This window comes from Diadema setosum, chromosome 1 (assembly GCF_964275005.1).
Source record: "Diadema setosum chromosome 1, eeDiaSeto1, whole genome shotgun sequence".
NCBI classification, from domain to species: Eukaryota; Metazoa; Echinodermata; class Echinoidea; order Diadematoida; family Diadematidae; genus Diadema; species Diadema setosum.
This window is the reverse complement of record NC_092685.1, coordinates 18,526,987-18,550,174: the sequence shown is the minus strand read 5'-3', so window position 1 is coordinate 18,550,174 and position 23,188 is coordinate 18,526,987. Positions and strand designations below refer to the sequence as shown.

The 23,188-nt window shown below is 37.6% G+C and overlaps 1 protein-coding gene across 1 annotated transcript in view; it reads left to right on the top strand.

Moving 5' to 3' along the window:
• Positions 1–1,233: 1,233 nt before the first annotated feature.
• LOC140227854 (neurexin-1-like) overlaps positions 1,234–23,188 on the top strand; it is a 115,722-nt gene continuing 93,767 nt past the window's right edge. The window contains exon 1 of the mRNA XM_072308248.1: positions 1,234–2,208. Coding sequence (XP_072164349.1) covers positions 1,368–2,208 — 841 coding nt within the window. The 5' untranslated portion in view covers positions 1,234–1,367. The remainder of the gene's footprint in view (positions 2,209–23,188) is intronic.

Sequence of the window (23,188 nt, the reverse complement as noted above, 5' to 3'; positions counted from 1 at the left end):
TCCGTTATCTATAAGGCTCACAAGGTTTTGTGTGGCTGGTGGGAAGGCTAACATTGGCTTTGAGCATCAACATTGTCACTCTGTGTAGCACAATTATGGGAAACCAAGAAATTATTTGAGTTCCATAATCCACATAGTTGTAGCTCTGTAACAGTAACAGTAAGAACTACACTGTAGGATATCACAGACTCAGCATATGACAGATTGATTTTAGACAGTTTTGTGTAGGTGTGTGGAGCTATTTTCTTTTCTTTTTTCTTTTTTTTTAAAGGGTGTGTTTTGTATGGTTTGAAGACCAAGACCAGTTTCCTTGTTGAAAGTCAAGAATTTTTCACCTTAGATTTTGGCCAGCTGGCTTGCCTCTTGACGCTGGGTGCAAGTTTCCAGCATCTGCCAACTGCGCCTCCTAATTGTGCTTGTAAGCACTTGACTGGCCATCGGCTGCAGTATCTTTGTCACTGTCATTGATGCTCCTGTCGTTTTCTTTGTCAAGTTCTCTAATACCTCCATTTTCATTTCCATCTAAACTACTGGAATCATACGAATCTTCAATCTCGTGTCGTGTGTCAAAAGCAACACCAACATTGTGATATTCCCCTGACATATTTTTTCATCTAAGTTTACAATCATGATGTAAAACCATACAACAATCTACAATGAAATGCCAAGCTTGCATGCATATCCAATGTGCACTGCCATCTTTCATGTCTATTGTGTTCTGTCTTACTGCCTACATCACAAATGTACCGTATGTAATATTGAGTCATCAAAATGGCCAGTTTGATAATGCACTTTTTCAAACTGAAGTTTCTAGTTGGGATAATAATGACAAATGTACTTACGCCATCACATTTGTGAGAGGCTTTTTCTCTGTATGAATACTAATTGTTGTATAATCTGAATCACTGTAAAGCCTTTTTGTAAGTACTTTATAGATGATATATAAATGTATCTGCACAAAATGTTTATATGAACACTGGCACACATACTGTAAATCCTGAATTACATGCATTCTACATGTCGGATCATCTATCTGACTCAGTGATGTTCTTCTGTGTCTTAATAACTTCTTGTATCTTTGGCTTATGATATGATATGATATTCCATGAGCTTCATTAAGTCATTCTTTTCCCTACAGACCAATTTAAAAATGTTCTGCTCATCCGAATCTCATTTGGTCCTTCTTTTCTTTTCTTTTTTTCTTCTTTTTTTCAGGTCACACAAGATGAAATGAGTGGAGACTGAGAGCATCAAACAGGAGAAGAAGCGTTTTAATTGTCCTGCCGAGAGTTTCTAATCGATGCTAGACATGAATAGGTGACAAGATTTCAAGTTCAAATTTCGCTCTTTTAAAGGGAGAGACTTGAATGGACTCGAATCTTCGTGCTGATCAATTTGTGAAAGTGAAGCAGCCTCAGAGAGGGCGCTGTGGTGGTTTAGAGCAAACGGAGGACAAAAAAAAAACATCAAACATGAAACCAGCAATGGCCATTTGGAAATCAAAACTGCTACTGTTAATGATCTTTGTGCTGTCATTGGACACAGTGCTGGCCCTCTACTATCGGGAGACGACGAACACGTATGCACGCTATGAGGAGTGGAACACGACAGTGAACGGAACTCTGCAATTTGAGTTCAGAACGGAAAACACAAACGGCCTGCTCCTGTACACGGACGATGGCGGCATTGGGTTGAACTTTGTGGAACTCAAACTAGAACAATCGCGGCTGAAGATGATGTTCAGGATTAAGAATAAAGCGAGGTCGATGTTCATTGGGACGAACCTGGACAACAACGAGTGGCACGACGTGATCCTGATGAAGGGGCGGGGTGAATGCATCGTCATTTTGAATGGAGACCAAGTATCGGGATCCATTCCAGATGCATCTTCTTTTGCAGGGAGTGCTGATCTCTTTATCGGAGGTGTACCAAGAGATATGGCCGTGACGTCGCTATCAAGTGCCGAGGTCAAGTTTTTGCCTCGATTTGTTGGTCATGTGAGAAACCTGAAGTACCTAGTGAGCGAGAGGCCGAGGAGATGGTACCGCCCGGAGCTCCTCAAGTCCAGCGGAATCAGCGAGGACCCTTCCGACCTGTGTGGAAGCAACGACTGGTGCAAGAATAATGGTCTCTGTATCAGCTCCGACCCGTCGCTCCACAGATGTGACTGCACCAATACTGGCTACATAGGCCTGACCTGCAATGAACGTGAGTACCGGTACTTGCACACGAATCCTGAATACTGTTCATCATTCAATGCCCAACCCTTTCTAAGACCTGACACTATATATTTGTGATCTTTATCTTGAAAAAAAAAAATACATATTATCCTAAACTAGAAGAAAATCATCGGCCTTGGGTACAAAATTTATTTTATGAACATCATTTATCAGGTGAGAAAAGTATACAAGGAGTGTTATATCAAACTGTACAATAAATAAAAAAGAAAAATAAAATTGACATTTTTAATGTTCCATTGCAGATATATGCTGTTTTGCCAAATCATGGCCAAACACACAATTGCTTTCTTTCAGGCTTTGATAATTCTTCGTGTATGAACAAGATTTGAGAGAACTGATAATGCTCAGTTCTCCCAAGTAAACTGATGGTTACCCCCATTTCAGCACATGGTACCTCAGTATGTTCGTCTACTATTACTGGTAAAGCCACATTATTGGTCAGATGGAACTGTGGAATGGGAGAAGCTAATTCAAACCTGGAATAACCCAGAAACCGGAGGGTGTGAGGCATACCGAATCCAACAGGTCGAAAGCAGGTCTCATCTTATTCGTTGAGGTGTAGCTTTCTTCCGGCGGCGGCGCTTTCTGCACCTGCCCAATTCGGCGGGAGGTTTGTCATCACTCCGGAGCTACTCAATGGAGGGTGAGAGATTACACATGTGAAACACAGCTCTTATAGGAGCTGGAACATAATATGAATCGCAGGAGGGTGATAAAGAGAGAAGGGGGGATGGGGAGTTAGAGAGAAAGGGAGATGAGTGCCGATGAAGGGGCAGAAAGAGAGAAAAAATAACAAAAGTGGTTTTGCACACACGAACAAATTTACACATAATGCTTTCAGACACAAGTTATGATAAACCTTGTGTGCTGTCATGTTTAATGAGAAGCTTTTGAATATTTCTGCAAGTCTCTCCCGTATGCCGTACAAAATTTGCATGGGCTCTGCACATTGTGTCTAAACTTTGCAGTGCATTTATCTGGTAGTTCGTGCAGCTTTAAAGTCTTATTTCTGACACCTAAAAAGAATTTTGACATAGAGGTCTGGTCAAGTAAATGTGTGCTGTAATAAGCCTGTCTGTTTATACCATGTACAGATATGAAAGTGTTCAGACATGAACATATGCGATAAAAATACAGACATTCAAGTAATACAGTGCTCAAACTATCCAAATTCATGAAATTCTTCATTGTGTTGTTTTTATTGCAACTGATTGACAAATTACCCCACATTGACCATATGTAGGCCAATTTGTCCTTAGGCGTTTTCACATCAGCCCAATGTTTCAAAATAGCGCGCTATTTTCTGACTTAGGAAATTTTCCCGATAGCAAAATGGCACGCTATTTGATAATGTGAACACAAATTAACGTGCTAGTTGTATCGCTCTGATCGAGAAAATTTCTTGAGTCCAACTCGGGAAATGTCTGAAATAGCGGGATAGTAGCGCGCTATTTGATAATGTGAAAATGACTCAAGAAATTAGCGCGATGAATCCCATCATACGTAGCGTGTGTGACCCGATCGACCGAGGCAAACTGCACACAAATCATGAGGAATTCTTGAGAGGGCACACACATTACTAATGCTGTTTGCACATACTCAGCTGTCGAATTAGCTATTTTAAAATTTTTAACTATTCGGGCTACCCCCTCTTCGGGCTGATATGAATAAGAAATAAAATAGCGCTCTAATTCGCAATCGCGGAAAGTATTTCGAGCTTGGATTTTTATCGGGCTGATGTGAAAACGCCTAATCAGTTAATTGCTCAAACTATCGTTTCAGTATCCCATGTGTATTGTAAGATTTTTCAATATACTGTATACGGTGTTATTTTCGCAAATGAGGAGGTCGTAGACATTTTTGCGAGATGTTGTTTTCACGAACTGACGCCGACGCTAACATAAGATGCACTGTCATCCAAGTGCATCAAAGCATTTTCATGTATTGTTAAATTCGTGATCCCAACTGTGATTCGGGAAATTTGTGCTAATTAAACCCTCGCAAATTTAACAGCTCATACAGTTCTGCCATTCAGACACATAAAAACATCCCTGTTCCATTTGATAACTCTCCTGTCTGAAAAGAGGACTGTCTCAAGCAAGATCTGTGTTTGAATGGTGGACTTGTCACATCAAAAAGTAATGCAAAAAGGAAGAGTGAAGTGTCTGTGTGAGGGCAAAGTTTGATAAATGCAGTGAGAATGTACAGCAGGACATAATGACATTTTGTCCATTTCAGTGACTTAGGTATAAAGAGGAAGAGAGGGAGAGAGGAGTATAAAGCAGATGGGTTTTCAAGTCAGTCGAAATAGCTTGCTCAAGAACAGGGATGGACAGAGAGTGGGATAAAAGGTTGTGATCAAACAGGTGTGTGTCTGTGAGAGAAAGAGATATAGAGAGAGTAGAGAGAGATAGATAGATAGAAGGAGGGGGAGAGAAAGAGATATATAGAGAGTAGAGAGAGATAGATAAATAGAAGGAGGGAGAGAGAAAGAGATATATAGAGAGTAGAGAGAGATAGATAAATAGAAGGAGGGAGAGAGAAAGAGATAATATAGATAGTAGAGAGAGAGAGATAGATAAATAGAAAGAGGGAGAGAAAAAGAGATATACAGAGAGTAGAGAGAGATAGATAAATGGAAGGAGGGGGAGAGAAAGAGATATAGATAGTAGAGAGAGATAGATAAATAGAAGGAGGGGGGAGAAAGAGATATATAGAGAGTAGAGAGAGATAGATAGATAGAAGGAGGGAGAGAGAAAGAGATAATATAGAGAGTAGAGAGAGAGAGAGATAGATAAATAGAAAGAGGGAGAGAGAAAGAGATATACAGAGAGTAGAGAGAGAGAGATAGATAAATAGAAGGAGGGGGAGAGAAATACATACACACACATACAGAGACGCACACATACACATACACAAATTCACATCTCTCTGAAAAAAGATCCGTGTAGCATGCAGGCAGGCAAGGAGAGGAGGAGATAAACAGATGGACTGAGAAGCGACAAGTCCGGGGAACGAATCCAGGCAGCCGTTATTGATTGAGTATGCAAAGTTGGGCATCTCTCGCTGTAGCAGCCGTGGTTCAGAGGCTACAATTTATGTTTGATACCCGACGTGAGGGCTACGCGACTTTTTTGGATGGCGGGACCTCGTCTCTCCAAACACAGCCGTACAGATCTCACAGTCATCTCGTATTTGATCGGGTAATCAATAATTTTTACCAGAATGGCTCATTACCATATACTGAGTCCTCAACATTCTTTTTTGAGTTTTTTTTTTTTTCAGCTCAGGCAAACATTTCCAGTATCACATCGACATCTGGGATCTGACCAGCTTGTGTCAGAACTTCAAGACAGACAGACAGACAGATACACAAATAAACATGGACAGAAAATGAAGTAGAGAGAAGGCTTGAGATTCAGAGAAGAAGAGAGAGAGAGAGAGAGAATGATAGAAAGAAACAAACTGATTGAAGTAAAGAGACAGGTGTACTGTAAAAGCTGTTATTTTCGAAAGGTACACGCATGTTACGCACATCCCTCCTTATTGACACACCTCAAATCTTGAAAGCAACATCTTTGTGAAATTGTCTGTGACCTCCTCATTCGCAAAAATATCTACATGTGAAAATAATAGATTTTACAGTAGAGGAGGGGGGGGGAGATAGAAGGAGAGAAAGAGGGAGAGAGAGAGTAAGATAACGCTGGTCTTGAAAAGGGTAAGTGCCTTCATTACAACATGTGTATTCCTCAGATAATGACTTTTCATGTTACTTCCAACAACAAAAAATAATAACATGAAAATTCCATTGATTGATCCTAACCAGAAGACCAGGGTAATCTTTGATGAAAAGTCAACAAAGATGTGCGTCCAATCAGAATTGATGAACCCCCGGCATGATGAGACTAATCTGATTAGGCCATTTTTCGGTGGCATGTCGATGGAATTGTGAATTATTACTCCGTCCAATTTGCCATCTGCCTTGCAGGTTTGCCAGCAATGATTAAAAGTGGAGCCATTATTTAGCTTCTGTTATAAAAATGATTAGAAATCAATTTGTGGCCAGTGCACATAGAGGAGAAGGTAAGCTTGATTTAAAAAAAAGAAAAATGGTTTAAATGACTTTCTGATGTTTGTAATAATTCTCTGCCATGACGCTGTTGTTTATTTAATGATGGTCATAGGATAGTGATTTTATTTCCTAAATTTGAAAATCCGACCTTTTTTTCAATCAATTGGGTTTACTTTAAATGTTTAAGGGAGATTCATCAGTTAGCTCGTCAAATTCTTGACGACTCAGAGCAGAATATATATATATATACAGTATGAAAGACAAAATGTGCACATTGTAAAAATGGCCTTACTGTGAGAACTGCATGTTCAGTTTTTAAAAAAAGAATGGTCGCAGCATATTTTCTTATTCACATATGTTGCTTGAACTGCAGTGACATTAGTGTTGTGTGTATTTGTCCCCCTAAGCAGAAAAAAAAAAATAATCTGATCTTGTAATCTGATCTGCGAGCAATCAAATTTGAGGCATTGGTCGTCTAATTTAGCAGTGAAAATTTACTTATGCAAATATTTGATCTGATTATGTCCTGTTTACATCATAAGTCAGGCTGTTGGAGCGCTGGTTCACATGGCTGTGAATCTGTGGAACAGTAAAAGTGAAGGATGCAGTGCTAACATTTATCAGAACATGGAAGAACCTAATATGTTTGAGATGTGTTTGGTTTACATGGGTCATATGAATCATGATGTAAATTGCATGTGCCAAAATTAGTAAATAGATACGCACAAGAGTTTGAACTAGTTTGATATGAATGTTTAGAAGATAAATGTACTGAGGTACACTCTGTGAATTTCCTGGAGATTTCATAAACTGCCTCTATATAATCTGCCTCTTACTTGTGAATAATAACATTTTAGCGAGAACTTGTATTTTGCACTCATAATTCAGTTTTACTGATAACTGATAACTCAAGTTTAATACCTCTGCCCATTGTATGCAAATTAGATTCAAACTGTAAAATATTGGATATTTAATGCTGCATTTATTTTGTTCACTGACCAGTTTACTAGTGCATTCAAATGGTATTTCTTTCTCCTGAGAACGTACCTGGTAGTAACAAGCTATTGCATCCACCTGTACATAGGCAAAACATTTTAATACAAGTACTTTGCATGCATTAGTTGTTGCTATGTTAGGCAAGCTTTCTGGGTGTCAGGGGCAAGTCTTTGCCATAAAGGTGAGCATAATATTTGAATACGTTCATTAACTGGTGTATTGCATGCACAAATATATACGTATGTGGGCTTTGAGAATGATAACTAAACATCCCTACCTGATGTGACTTGATTGTTTTCTGCTTTTGCGAAATCAATTCTTCTTGAGACAGGTGACAGAGTGGCAAAATTTCATGCAACATTAATAGCAAAAATGGATGAAATCTTCAAAGAAGATGAAACAGGAGACATTTCTTTCTGTTTGTTATCCTCTAAATTTCACATCTATCTAAGATAGCATGAATCCTCAAATCATCTTCAGACAACAACCTTTCAGCTTTCAGTTAGTGAATGAAATGCATTCACTCACTGATAAATACATGCAAGGATTATGCATCCTGGACAAATTATGTAATTTGCCAGTATAAGACAATAAGTTATGTTTATCGTTTGATTTTTCCGGGTTAGAAGTGAATGATACAGCATATGACATCTTTTAGTTCTGAAGTGAAGTTTACAGTGACAAGGGATCAGAAAGCAAGGCTTGTTCTGAATGCCGGAAGATATTTAAGGAAACAAAGTAATTAAAAATATACCACAGAGTACATAAAGTTCTATTCAGATGTCCCCCCCCCCCCACTATTGATAGAAAAAAAATCAAACATTTATGGAATTGTGCTTGGCCTGAAAGTAAATGAGCAGGTGTTTTGGAATGAGCCAGGGTTGTAATGTTGTAATGTTTTTCTTGTTCCTTGGCAATAATGAAACCTGCATTTCCTGAATGAAACTAACATGTTCTATATATATATATGATTTTTTTAATCTCTCCATATATGTTATTTATCTGATATATGCACAATGGCCTCTGTGTATTTGTGTGTGTGTGTGTACTTTCATAGATTTGCCTTTGTTCTATTAGGAAAGAATGAATAAGGGATCAAAGAACATGCATTCCCTATTTTGCTTACTTCTTTGCTCTTTATATTAAAAAAAAAAATGTTTTACAGACTTAAAGTAAGTCAGCAATGGTGTTACAATGCACCATAAGTCAGTAGAAGACTGATTTATTTGTCTGTTTGTTGAGGTTAATAGGGAGGGTATTTTGTTTCATAGTTTAGTAGCATTGTGTGATCCCAGTATGAAGGTTCTTGCAGAATTAGAAAGTACCAGGAGTCATTTCATTCACCAGTGTCTTCTAAAATTAGTCTGTGTATCATTAGAATTCACTTCATGTCACTCATTGAGTCCTGGGTTGGACAGCGCTGGACAAGCTTTTAGGTCATTAAAGTGCATTCTTTTATCGCCAAAATCATCTATCACATTTACCCCCCCCCCAAAAAAAAAAAAAAAAAAAAATGTATCAGGTTTGACGGGTAAATGGAGAGTAATGAGGATCATAGATATATAGATAGATAGAAACATAGAGAAAAGAGAGAGAGAGAGAGAAGAGAGAAGGGAGGGGAGAGAGGAGATATTGAGGTGGGAGAGTAGAGAGAGCATGTATTTAAAGTGCAGATAACCTAGTCCCTGTCAGCCAGCTCATATGCTCATCTGTGGCGAGCTGCTGTGGTTACACCAACACACCCAATTATGCCATTAGGTTGAGCTGGGAACGCATCTCTCCTCAGGGGAGGGAGAAAAGTTGTTGTTTGATGTTTGTGTTTGTTTGTTTTCTTTATCTTCACTGTAAACATATAGACTCCTCATACACTTGCACTTCTTTCTGTGATAAACAAGGCAGATCTGCAAAGAGCTACAAAATATTTGACATGAAGAAGAGTAGTCACCTGAGAGGTAAAAGTACCTCCTGGTAAGACATCATCTACTCATTGAGGTCGAGCTGATTCTTCTATAACATACATTTCCCATACACACCTTCCCGAGTACACTCGGGACTAAGTCTTCAAAGGGTTAAGGATGGCAGCATTGGGTATAGAATGAATGCTGTCGATAAATGGTGAGTTCAAGCCCCACCAGAGAAATGGACTGCTCTATGTGTGCATCTTTTGACTGACTAAATAGATCTATCCACTCCTGTGAATATTCTGTGAGCACGTACACTGCCCAGTCGTAATTTACTGAAAGATTGGCAAGGTGGTAGTTCAAGTTTCACTGATCCCTCATTCAATGTCTACAGGAAATGTGAAATGAATGAATCCCTCTCTATGACAAATGTCAGTGATCTTGGATTTACTGTGGGGGAAAATTATTTAATTGAAACATTATTCTTCTTCTTCCATGAAGCGCTCGCCCCACAAACCCAGTCTGAAGAAGGTAAGACTGAGCATGTGCCCGTCTGGATGTGTATAGACTAGTTTGTGCCCTATTTAATCAGTTTGCAAATGAATTGTATTCAGACATGCAAAATTGTATCAGCTTTTGTGTTGTTGTCCAGTAAAAGTATATGATGACATTGTATTCAGCATGTCAAGCATATCTATCTTTATTATTTTTTTTTTTGTCTTTACTTGTGTGAAGCTTGTCGATTTTCTTTTCACAAAAGAAGAACTTCTGCTGTATATTGCATGTAGCGAATTACCTCATTGTGCCCTGTAGCATTGCAGTATGATTTTATGGAAGAAGTTCTGACTGTCTAGCAGTTAAGATTCTGAGTGAATATCATATTTTGTGACATAATGCAATTTGTCACAGAATATCATGCATTTGTAGTAGTGGAACTAGAGTTTCTACTCTCTGTTTACTGTGGATGAATATGTTATGTGTGGGTGTTTATTTCAGAATGCATGTAGCTCATTGTGCCAATTTAGTCTCAGCTGGTATTTAAAAAAAAATTGTACCGCTGCTTTGTTTGAACTCTTGTATAAATGTTTGCCTACTAACAAAACTATGTCAGTATTAGTATAACTGTATATTGTTGTAATAAGTAAGCTGTTAGCATAAATTATGTTTGTCAGGTCAACCAATATAAGGCAAGCGGCAAATGCATGTGCCATTTGTGTTACCATATATGTTTTTGACAGTCGAGCCACACAGGATATACTGTTGTCACTTACAATCTAGTGAATATTACTAATGATAATGATGATGATAGTAATAATGATAATAATAGTAATAACAATAATAACAACAATAATGATAATAATGACTTGGCACTTATTTAGCACATAATCAATTCAAAACTGCTCTATGCTCTATATACACAGCTCTCCAATATCTTTACATTGCAATAATAATAAGTATGTCCCTAAGTTTCTCCTGAAAGATTCTGTTGATGTACATAGCAATAAATGTGCTTCCAAACTATTCCACAGTTTGGGGCCACAAAAAAAAAAAAAAAAAAAAAAAAAAAATCACCTTAATGATGTCAACAGAGTGCTAAGTGCTTTTAAACTATATCTCTCTTGGAAGACCACTTTGAGAAATACAAACATATGTGAAAAGCACCAATCTGTGATTCTAGCATTTTTTTAGATCTTATATGTGTTCCTCTTGTTTTATATTTGTTTGTTGTTGTGTTTTTTGTTTGTTTGTTTGTTTGTTTGTTTTTTTTAATATCTAAAGACATGAAACAGAAAAGAATAGCCAGCCTAGCCAGAATTGTACAAGAAGTAAATTACTGGTCCTCGCTCAGTGGGCTGGAAGCCCCAAAGCAATGCGATTACTCTACATAGATCTAGCTAGTTGTATATAATGCACAAATGCACAAAGACAACTGGAAGCATGCATTCAAGAAGTTAGAAGGTATGAAGGATTATTTGCAAGGTTCAGTGACCAGCCAGTACATCCTCCCTGATATAAAAACCACAACAGCAATCTGGGAGGAGCGTAGAGCTCCAATACGAGCCTCAGCTTGCCAGTTCATTGTCTGTCAGACTCGACTGATGAGATTTGATGGCCGGATACTCTCATTCATAATTCACTCTTTGGTATTACTCTGGCCTCCTGCCAGTTTAGATTTGCCATACAGTTGATCTTTTTTTTTTTTTTTTAAATCATTATCATTCATGCCAATAATATTCCTGCTCTTATGTGCATGTCTACCCAATCCAATCAAAGCAAACACCATGATTTGCGGGACATTTTTTTTTTTTTAAATATAGAATTGGACAAAAATTTATTGGCAACTATAACCAAAGACTTGAATTTGAATATAGTCATGTATTTTAAAGACCTGAAGCCTCCCTTCTAAAACCAACTTAATTAGTGTGAAGCTTTTGAAAGGGATGTTCGGTCAAGTGAATAAAAAAAAAAAAAAAGATGTCAGAGCTAAAGCATTACTGTGAAAGGAAACCCAAAATTTAGATGTGAAGAAGACCTTTAAGTCCAGACCATTTCTCACTCATGATGTCTTGGTACAAAAGTGCATACCACCCCGGTGAAGCCCATTTTGTGGCATCCTCTCATTAAGATATCGGTCCGTAACCAGCGGGCTAGTGATCAATCCATAGCACCCCCTCTTCCTCTCCAGACCACCGCCCTACCCCACCCCATGCCACCTAATCCCATCCCTTTCCCATCCCTCCCCCACCCCTCCCCTATCCCCACCCCTCCCCTATCCCCACTCCTCCCCTATCCCCATCCCTCTCCCATCCCCATCCCTCCCCCACCCCTATCCTAACCCCCACCCTTACCTCCACCAAGCATGTTAATTAAGTCCCAATGCTGGGATTTTTTCATCCAGTACGATTCACCCCCCCCCCCCCCCCACCACCACCACAATCAAGTTCCTTACATGTAGAGTTCTCTCTCTCTTCTGTTGTACGTTTTTTCCCCTAGAGATCTCATGTTCAGAACCATCTTAACCCAGTCAGTACTAGAGGTTTGAAGCGACATTGCCATTCTGTATGGTACAATTACCAGTGGCACAGAGAAAGCTTAGGAGGTGCCACTTAGGAGAGCCAAATATATGTGACCATGCATCACAAAACGAACAAAAAGTCGCACCCCTTGATTTTACGTGAGGACTGAAAAAAAGGTGAAACAGGTCAACTAAGTCAACTAAGTCAATATTGAGTTTTCATATTTTTTCATATTTTCTGAAAGAGCTACCCTTCTTCTACATTATTCTTCAGTTTGGAATCATAAAATGAATGAGAAAGTGCATTTTCATCAGTTTTTCTACAACTCTTTTTTCTGTAGAGTAGTGAGATCAGGTATTTCTTAGAGGCCCCTTTTCATTTCTTGATAATCCTTTGCACACTCGTCCCTTTAAAGTCTGATAACTTTTGAAGGGATAAGGCTACAGATTTGAAAGTTGGCATCAATTATGGTCAGAATGTGTTAATAGAGCATGCTCAATTTCAATATGATAATCCCTTCATTTTTTTTTTTTGCCTCAGTGGTTTACATCCTGTTTTTTGTCCCATTCATCACACAGCTAGCATGGTTTGGTGAAGATTAAGCGCTTGAATAAACAGATAGACCCTATACTTCAGAGCCTCTTTTCTTGGTTCACACTTTTCCAGAGTGTGTGCTTTCTTTCCAGTGTTAAGATAGGTTAGGGGAGTCCATTTCAACTGAGCTATACATCATTTAAAGCTTAAAGTGTGCTCTGCCCTTGATTGAAAATCCATGTCTGGCGACTTTCTGTTTGTTTTGTGATGCAGGGTCACATATACTTGTTCATGCCACTATAACTTGCCATAGCAGCTTGTCTTTCCTTAAAAAAAAAAGAAGCAATGATATTAAATGAAAAAAAAAAATCTGTCATAACCTTAGTAACCTACATCTGTTTGATGGTGATATAATATTATTTTATTTGGTACAGCAAGGAAAAATATATGTGCGTCCTTAAGCACGGGTAGTGAAATGAAAAGGACAATTGAAAAATCAAATATTGTTACATTAGTAAATAGCTACTGTGCAACTGTTGCGTGCATTGCAATATGAAATGTGCAAACAAACTTGCTATTTTAATTTGTTTCGGGCACTCATAATCACTGATAATATGAAGCTTAATATTTCAGAACACTGTGCAATCATTGATTATTTGATGTGATGGGTCAGGTGAAACTATACACATTAATCCTGTGAATAGCCATAAGATTTCAATTTGCAGTATACAAATAATCAGAAATGGCTACAGCATTGTCTGCTGTAAATCAGTAATGCCCCACATTTATGAAAATGTAGTTTTGCTCCTGAATAAAGAATGTGATATCTCATTTCACTCAATCATATTAATGACAGGGAAACTAGCTTGGAATATTAAACAGTAAGTAATGGTAGTGTGATTGTGAATCAATGTTTTTCTTTCAGAAAGTATGATTGATTACAAAATGCTCTGGGTAGACCCATTTGGCATATTCTTTTAAAAACATAATGCAGAGAATAAAAAGAAAATTGGTTTTAAACAATCAGTAATAAGATAGATGTGAAAGCAGTAACTTTTCTGCAACTGATATTACAACACCTTTGTAAGTCTGGACAAAAATTGACTTTAGGTACAAATATTCATGAGGGGAAAAATCTGAAAAGAATAGAATCATACCCTTTTTTTCAGTGTATCTTGTGATTGTTGTATTGATTATCATTCTCTATGTAATGCCTGGTGCATGAATGAGGATCTCCTCTGACTTTGGTGTATATATGTGTGTGTGTGTGTATATATATATATATATATATATATATATATATATATATACATATATATATATATATATATATATATATATATATATATATATATATATATATATATATATATATATATATATATAAATATACATATATATATATATATACATATATATATATATATATATTTTTAAATATATTGTTTGAGCAGTGGTAGCATGAGATATAAGTGCTGTGTTCGTCTCTTTCATGATATGCCTGTAATTTCTGTATATATATTGCTTGTACATGCATACCTGTTTAGTTTTCTCGTGAATAACTGAAGGCCACACATCTAGTGAATCTGTTATTAATTGATGGTGGGATATTGCCTATGAAGCCACAGATAATTATATGTATAAAGGCAGATATATGACAATCCGTGCTATTTCAGAGAACTTGTGATTTATCTCATCGTAGATAATTCAAGGCGTGTGGAGAGCAAATCTATTTGTAATTGTAGTTCATGTGTAATGTGAATTGATCACAATGCAGTGCAATGATATGTTACACCAGAAAATAAAGCACCTGTACACTTGCATATTTGATTTGTACAATAATTTTTGCATGTCAACCGAACCATTTTTTTTTGTACTAGTGCTTTTAATCACACAAAACCTTGACAAGAATAGATTGTGCAGTATTTTTGAATGATTAGTCACAGATATTGTGTTACTATTAATCTTTCATTGCAGTATATGTTTTTTTTTAATATAACTGGTAATGAACACTTTGTCTCTACTTATCTTTTTGTGACTTGTAGCATCTGATGAGAATGATGGTGAGTGCAGGAAAGACAGGGCTCTAATGAGCCCGTCAACGACAGTCTGTATTTTGTGGTCCCTTGTGTCCCATAGTATCCAGTTCTGTGCCTTAGGAGCTTGTGTCGATCTGGTCCATCTTGTGGTAGTTGAGGGGCAGAAAGGCATTGATTCCACACCAGTATGCAATCAGAATCAATCTCTCTTCTGTCCAATCAAACACAAGGAGGGCTACGCTTGCATGCTGTGATATAGGCAAATGAGATTTTTTTTTTTTCTCATGAATCGTATGTCATGAGCAACAAGAAAAAAATCTTATGTTTTAGTTGGTTCCCTGCTTTTGAGCTTTTTGTTGTTGTTGTTGTTTAGCTGTTATCACTTTTTTTTTTACTTTCTTGCTAAACTTGAATGAACAGCCCAAAGTGACAATTTCAGCTAGATTTGTTTGAGTTGTTAAACTCATTTTTTTCCTATGTTGGTTTGCTAGCTGCAACTGTCTCATTGTGTGAAAAGTTTACTTACAGTCTATGTTTAGACCAGTGCATGCATGCATACCAAATTGATTTTGATTTTAATTACAAGCATTTTTTTCTACCTTGACAGAAAAGCATAATGTTGTAATGATTTACAGACAAACATAATGATAGGAATACTTCAAGGAGTAGAGACATGTTTGTTTTTTTCTTTAATGCTGGTTATGTGTGTAGCTATTTTATTTTCATTTTTAATCCCTTACCTTTGTATTTGATAGCAAGTTGTAGAACAGTAATACATGTATGGTATTATTTCTACCTTCATATCAATGAATTTCTTATTGAATTTCCTGCCTGAAGGAAAATGTGTATAAATCAGGATGATTAACAGTGGGAAATTGTTTAATTGATTTCATAAAAATAATAAATCATTGTCTTATTTTTAAAAGATATCCTGCTTGCAAGAATAGCATACCACACAGTTTTGCCCAATTCTTTCCATTTTTAAAAAACCCTGTGAAGGTATATACAGTAGTTTGTGTATTCTATTCATATTAGCCTGTCAGTGTAAATGTTTCATGCATCTTTCCTATGGCTCCATTTTCCCATTTCATTATATTTCTCGAATACTTCCCATATATCATTATTTTTTTCAGTCTCTACATGTTTCTCTGTAGCACATATCACTATGTTATTACATCCCCTGTGAGTGTGTATCACATTGCTATACATATTATATGTTTTTGATATTGTTGCCGTATCTATTCACGGGAGGTTCGTCTTTTGCCATCTTGTGTTTGTTATGACCACAATTGATTTCATTTGTGTCACTTCTGCATGTTCCTAGTCTGGCCAACCAGATACACCGCTAGGCTTAAAGGGCACGACCCTCGCCTCTGATTTAATACATCTACGGCGAACAACATTTGATGTTGAAGAATGCCACAAAATTATGTTCCCCTGCCTCTCCGAGCGCTTTTGCCCAATTCGTGCAATATAAGATCGATTTTTGTGATATCGGATCGAAATTATCTTGTCTCCGCAGCAAATTACCAGCACTAATGGTGCCGCTCTTTTGTCTCACATTGAAAAATCATGTAGAAGCGAGAGCGCGTGGGAGAAAAAAAAAGAATTATAAACATTTTCTTGTTGTTGCGCTGTGCAAGGTATATTATATTTCTCCCCGACTTAGGCTGCTTAGATTTTTATCAGGAAAATATGCTCGTTAGGTTCATGCAGTCTTGACATGCCTGCGCTGTAAATATTGCTGAGGTTTTGTGTTCATGTGCGTGCACATCTCGTCTTTAGCAGAGTGAGCTTACAGCCGAGGTCCTTGAGAGAAAGTGAGTTCAGTGGCAGACTTTTTTTTTTATATCTTGCCTTTTATAGTGGAATCAAAGCTTTCTTGAAGCTTTCATTCCATTGTCTATGTCTGGGTCAAATCCATTTTCTGTATTTCCATCGCAAGAGTAATTGGTCAGTATTAATCATTTTCATTTCATTGTTAGAAGAACTTCAAGGCTATGTTAGATGAGTTCCACATGTGTGGAATATGGACCTAAATAGTGAACAAAATGTTAAACTAGTGCTTACATTCAATTTGCCTGTTTCCTCACATAAACGTGCAAATGTATACGGTTTTATTCCAAATTTCCAGGACTGTAATGTTGTGAGGAGCAAAAGCTTTGTTTGTTTTTTTATGATTCATTCATTTCAATCATTCATTCATTCATTTCATTTATTTCATTCTTTCTCTCTTTTGCGGCAAACATAACACGAAATGAATCAGAAGACATAACATAGGCATGTATTCGACTTAACATGGTGGATAATAGTTAACAAATACAAAATTATACATGCATACCGGCAAAATACAAAGTTATGTCTGGAGAAAAAAAAAGAAAGAATTGAGAGGTCCACTGAAAAGCATGCTTGTAAATTGTGGACCACTCAAAGGATTCTTGTGAACATATTTGTTTACAAAGACAGGATAGAACAAAACAGGACAGAACAAGACAGGAGAAACACACGACATTACATGACTTGACAGAAGGGTATACCATTGAATTATGATTATGCCTATAGAATTCAGAGAATGATCTTCATCTATTTTTTTTTTCATATATTTTAGAGAATGATTATATAGGGACAACAGAAATAGAGTATGCATGGCTGACAAAACAAAAGAGGACTTGTTCTGATTTCCTAGGCAGACTTTTCTGTGTGGTATAAATCCCAAAGACTCAAGGTGAGCCCTGTGCAGTCATGTGACAGGAAGTAATAGGAGATATCATTGCCAGAAAGGTCACAGGTCATTATCAACGTGCTCACGGAGGCCCAAATCCGAGTCAAACTCACTCTGGTTAACTAAAGTCGGGGATGGTGTGAATTGATGTACCATTTGTCCAACCCTCCCAATTTTTTTTTTCCGCCATATGTGCCTGAATGAATCACCACTCTGCCATTACAACCGTTCAGTTACCCACTGAATGCAATGCGTTTGCCAGCTATACTGATGTCTTTTGCAAGACATTCGATTTCATTTAGATTTCACTTGTACTTTCATTGAGGGAGGTGGAAACACGTCGTTTCTGTTGCAGTTCTTATGACTTCCGCTAGGGCTTGTGAAACAATATTGTTTTTGCAAAATGGCAATGGTGCGTAAATAGTTCATGAAGCAAACTTTATTGTAGTTCAATGGAAAGTTATTTTGAAACACTTTTAAAAGAAAATTAGTGATAGTGGAAAGCACTTTGAAAGAAATTATCACAATTAAAATTGCACTGTGTCTTACCAAGGGATGCTATTGAATAATCAGTCTGTTACACTCTGAATAATCCAGCACTTTGTTTAGCCGTATTTCTCTCTTTTTTGTTTTCTTTGTTTTTAATAGTTTCATTGCATTTGCATTGTTTCCATTGAGGGCTATGTCTGTAGAAAAATGAGTGTATATGAACATTATCTGTGAAAGAAAAAAAAATTGTTTAATGACTTAGAGTGGTCTACACTATTGCAATTCATCTCCACCAGTGTACGGTAAGCTCCTGCTCACTCAAACTGATTAATATCTATTTCATTTGTTTGTTGATTGGAACTATGTAAAAGATCAAATTTTCTGAAAATTCCTATCTTTCCAACATTACTCATATACTTTTTTGTTGTTGATATAGTCAAAGAATTATCAGAAGTGATATCTTAGAATACATATTAATGAGTGGATACATCCGTGTGGGTTTACTAGACATGAACCCAACAAATGCTTTTCCTGTGCTTTATTCAGACAAAATCAAGATGCAACTGTAAGTAGTGTAGTTTTGTGCAAGCAGTGACTTGTAAGATGACATTTTATGCAATTTGGGGGGATGGGAGGTTGGGCTGCTAGTGTTACGTATGTATAGCATGTACTCGTCTCTGTACATTCTTAGCATTAAATCCTACGAGATGATTTCTGTATGGTGTGCTTGCACGGGGGAAAGGAGCTCCTAAATGTTGTTTTTATACCCCGGGGGGCCTTGGGATTGATTGATTTATCTGCTGGCGGAAAGTTTGTTTCCCAGATTTCTATGAAAAACAAACCAAGACATACGCCATAGCCCCAAATTGTTGTGATTCAATGATAATCTTCCTGCCGCTTTTTTTTTCCCCTTCTCTACCCCGCAAAAACAGAGCGACTCTATCACAAAAGCAGCTGCACGTGTCATTTCCATATGGAGCACATGACCAGTTTGTGATGACATCTTTTTATGTTTGATAGCAAAGTATTGATGTGAAAGATAAGAGAACATGAACTCCTGCAATTTGCTTAAAGACTTGTTTGTCTTTCCCCAAAGGAAAATCTTTAATCTAACAGAGTTGCTTGCTGCATTTTCATGTTTGGAACAGCTGATCAAATAATGACAACTTCCCCAATTTAAAGAAAAAAAAATATCCTCTACTGCGTGGGCAATGTAGAAATCAGCTCTTATATCATGATCCCAGATGGGAGTGTTAATCTCTGTTGAAATTGGTATCTAATTGAGGTAAATTTATCCTGTATCTTTGTGGAAGGGCATTTGATAATGCATTGTGTGATTTTAATGTATCAGTATACCTGTGTGATCTGTACAATAGTCTATGGAAATACTCCATTTGAGTAACTTAGAAAAACAAATCTCTTCCAAAGTATCACCTTGTGTATTATGGCAGTTCCCGAGGTGTTAAAGGAGTAGCAAACTGCAGTGACAATAATTACTTTCCGGTACACAAATATTTTTCTCATTTTTAAAAAGGGGAGAAAATCCCGACGCCCACTTTTGTGCACTGAAAACGCTAAGAGTCTGTCGAAATGTGATGACGGCCAAAAAGGGTTCCAATAACCCCATTGAATGTTGCCGAGAAAGAGAGATTTTCATAACACACACTCTAGCTGTGGCCTGAAGGAGACATTGTTGATGGGCAGTGTGATAGAAGGAGAGCTAGCTCAGCTCAGATTGGCTGACCTTTCATTGCCGAGCCTCTCTTGCCCCCAAGAAGTGTTGTTCCCTCTTCACAGGTTGACAGCTAGTGCCAATTTTAAAGCTTTCTCCCCCTTCAAGATATAGGTGGAGAAAGGGAGGAGAAGGAGGAGGAGGAGGAGGAGGAGGAAGGGGAGAGGGGATGGAGTGGTAAAGGAGAGCTGTGCAGAGCAAACAAATAATTGACAGGAGCTGATTAGCATTCAACCCTACTGGTCAGTTTACTCAATATTTCAGGCCCTGACGCACATCAGTTTTGACTTGGATTGATGGATGTATCTTGACCACCAGTTGACATAAAGATATAGGAGATCCTGCCGAGATTTTTTTTTTTTTTGATCTTCTCATCATTTATTTGATTGGATCAAACATTCAAACTAGTCCTTCTTGCTGCAAAAATAAAAAACAAACAAACAGATTGATAATCTCAGAAAATTTGCAGGGGCTCTTAATTGTGTATAAACACATTTAAGAAACAGTTAAAATAATGTAGCAAGGCTCTCAAAGAAAGAACAATGAACCCACCCCAAAACAAACTGCCAAACAAAAGCTCTTTACTGATGTAATAATGCCACTTCTGTTCTCCTTTGTAGATGTGTAGAACATAACTTCAGATTATAATAGTTGGGTGCTCCTTGTGTACTTTAAAGCGTGCAATGAATCAAGACCTGCACGGTACAAAGGCCAGTAGAGATTAGTTGACCAGGACATGGACCTGACAAAATAGGAGACCGCAAAGTTATGGAAACAAATGGAAACATCATTACACCGTTCATCGAGGAGAAAACCTGGAATGAAAGTGTTGCCGAACATTGATTTATTCCCAGAGTCATCGCATATTCAACATTGTTCATGTAATATCGCTTAAATCGAAGACAGAGAACACTTTAGCAACAGTTCTTCCCGATTCTACAAGCTGGCAGGAAATTTTTACCGATAACCTTTGCCAGGACCTGAACCTCCGTGTTAGTCTTCAGGTAAATCAAACTTTGATTCATCTTGGTGATCATTGACAATACAGAATGACAATACTTGTACACTCATGTGTATGAAGATTTGGAGGCAGTAATATTTTTTTTTTTTCAACCAGTACCAATGATTAAAGGTGATTCACTGTGTCTTCAAATCTTATAGCACTGTCACCTGAGACCACTTTTAACACAGGATTTATTTTTTTTTTACATTTTTTTTTTCTGACAAACAGAAAGCTTGTTCATCCTCATCCAATGTAGCAGTATTCGATGGGTCCACATTGGGTTCAGACTTGGGGTTGAAAAAAAAAAAAATCACAAGAGCTATGGAGCAGATAACTGAATTTCTCATCTCCCCTCACCAGTGGAGCTGAGTTGAGTTTAATGATTTAACCATGGTACAAAAAGCTCACTATTAGGGTGAAGCTGTTTTTCAGCAAGGTTGTGGTATGATAACATAATATATAGCAAAAAATGCAATATTTAAATCATACGATGAAGAAAATGCAAAAAAAAAAACACATGAATGATCAATACAAACAAAATAGAAAACCCAAAATTAGTAAAAAAAAAAAGATACATACTATAATTACAGATAGATAAAAATGCCAAATAACTTAGGACAACTAAGAGATAGTAATTTCTCACATTGTAAAATAGGGAAATTTGATGAAATTAGGTCAAATAAGGTACCAAGGAAATGAGTGAAATGTCTATTGAGAATGTGCTTGTTGAAGGTATGGATCTGATCTCTGTTGTACAAAATATCAACTGGAATACATTGCAAAAACTCTCCTGGATGAAAAATCAAAGACACTCTTATCTTAAACTCAGCATGTTTGATTCAACAAGAGTTTCAGATTATAGCATGGCTTGAAAAGTGTGAGCATTGCACGCTGTTATAGGGCAGAAGGCATTCAAATGTACCTGATTTTGCTGTTACTGTGTGTCCACATCTTACTAAGATTTCAAAGTCCACCAAGATTTCAAAATCCTTGCAACACTTTGTTACATGATATCTGTACGTTTATCCTTTGATTAGGATCCAAATTCAGTTTCACCCTTGAAAAGTTGTTTAATATTCTGAGTAATATGAGTGTGGTATTATTTGTGACAAACAGTTGTGTGGCAGATGTAATGCATGCCATATGTCTTACGAGACAAGTTATTGTTGTGCCCAGCAAGAATTTCTTGTGGGCATCTTTGCCATCATGGCACAAAAGAACATGCCTTTCGCTGATTTATTTTATATTTATCCATTGCCTTGGAATCATTAGGGCCTTTGTGACATTTGTGCAGGGTTGGTTAATGAGAGTGGAATTGGGCAAGAATCAAAAGAGACAGGGAGGGGACGGGAGCTGATTTATGGTGGAGGTGGTATGGCGTCCACTGTCTCCTCCGTAGAAAAGAATACTTCATCATCCTTCCCCCCCCCCCCATCCCACCCGTCAGACCATCTATTTTACTCACAAACTGTGCATGATGAGCCATAAACAATGGCTCGACAACAACTACTGCCCCTCATGCCAGATGCTCTGTAGTAGCTGAGACGTACACCCAAAGTCACCCAGACTTCTGTAGGGTCCAGCTATGTGTGTGGAAAGTTGGACGGACAAAATATTACCAGCACGGTAGACTAGGCACTTTGCCCGTGCCCCGCTGATGCGAGAGGAAATTGCACTGACTGAATCCCACACCCTAGAGAGGCGCGGGCTGCGGGTTTAATATGGTACAGGCCTCTGACATGGAGCCTTTTTTTTTATTGGATTCTAAATGCCACATGCAAATGTGTAATATGAGGACTTGACACTCGCCCCTCTCGCGCCTATTACCATGTCTTCTAGCCACCATAGATCTCAAGCCACTCTCTACCTTAAATCTGATGGTGGAAGATTTCGGCACATTTCTCGCAGAAGACGGATGAACACCATCTTGTCTGAGGAGATACTCTCAAACCTGTGAATGGGACCTAAGATAGATGTAACATAGACCATCACAGGAGTGATCACAAGTTGAGAGCAAATAAACCTTTCACGTGCACAGCTGATATACGCGTAGCAAAAGATGACCTTCATATGCAGATAATGGAGGAGTATCTAACTATCAAACCATTATTCCCAAGTAGCAAGAATTTTTCTGGGAAATAAAAAAAAATGCTCTTATCAGTGAAAGTTATGCTACTGAAATTCTCTCGTCGAGGACATGTTACTTGTTCAAATTTACCAAGAATGTAGACTCCAGTACCAGCTTTTCAAGCCATCTGTATGCTCTGAAGATAAGGTAAATACACAGGGGGGAAAAAATAAAGTGAATCAGAATTATGCAGTGATTGGCAATATTAGAAAATACAGGGCTTTTATCTCGTCTTGGGACATTATGAAACTCAGCGATGCTGTATTTCATATGGTCCTCTCATTCTGGCTCCTGGCCAGTGTGGTTTGATCTGCA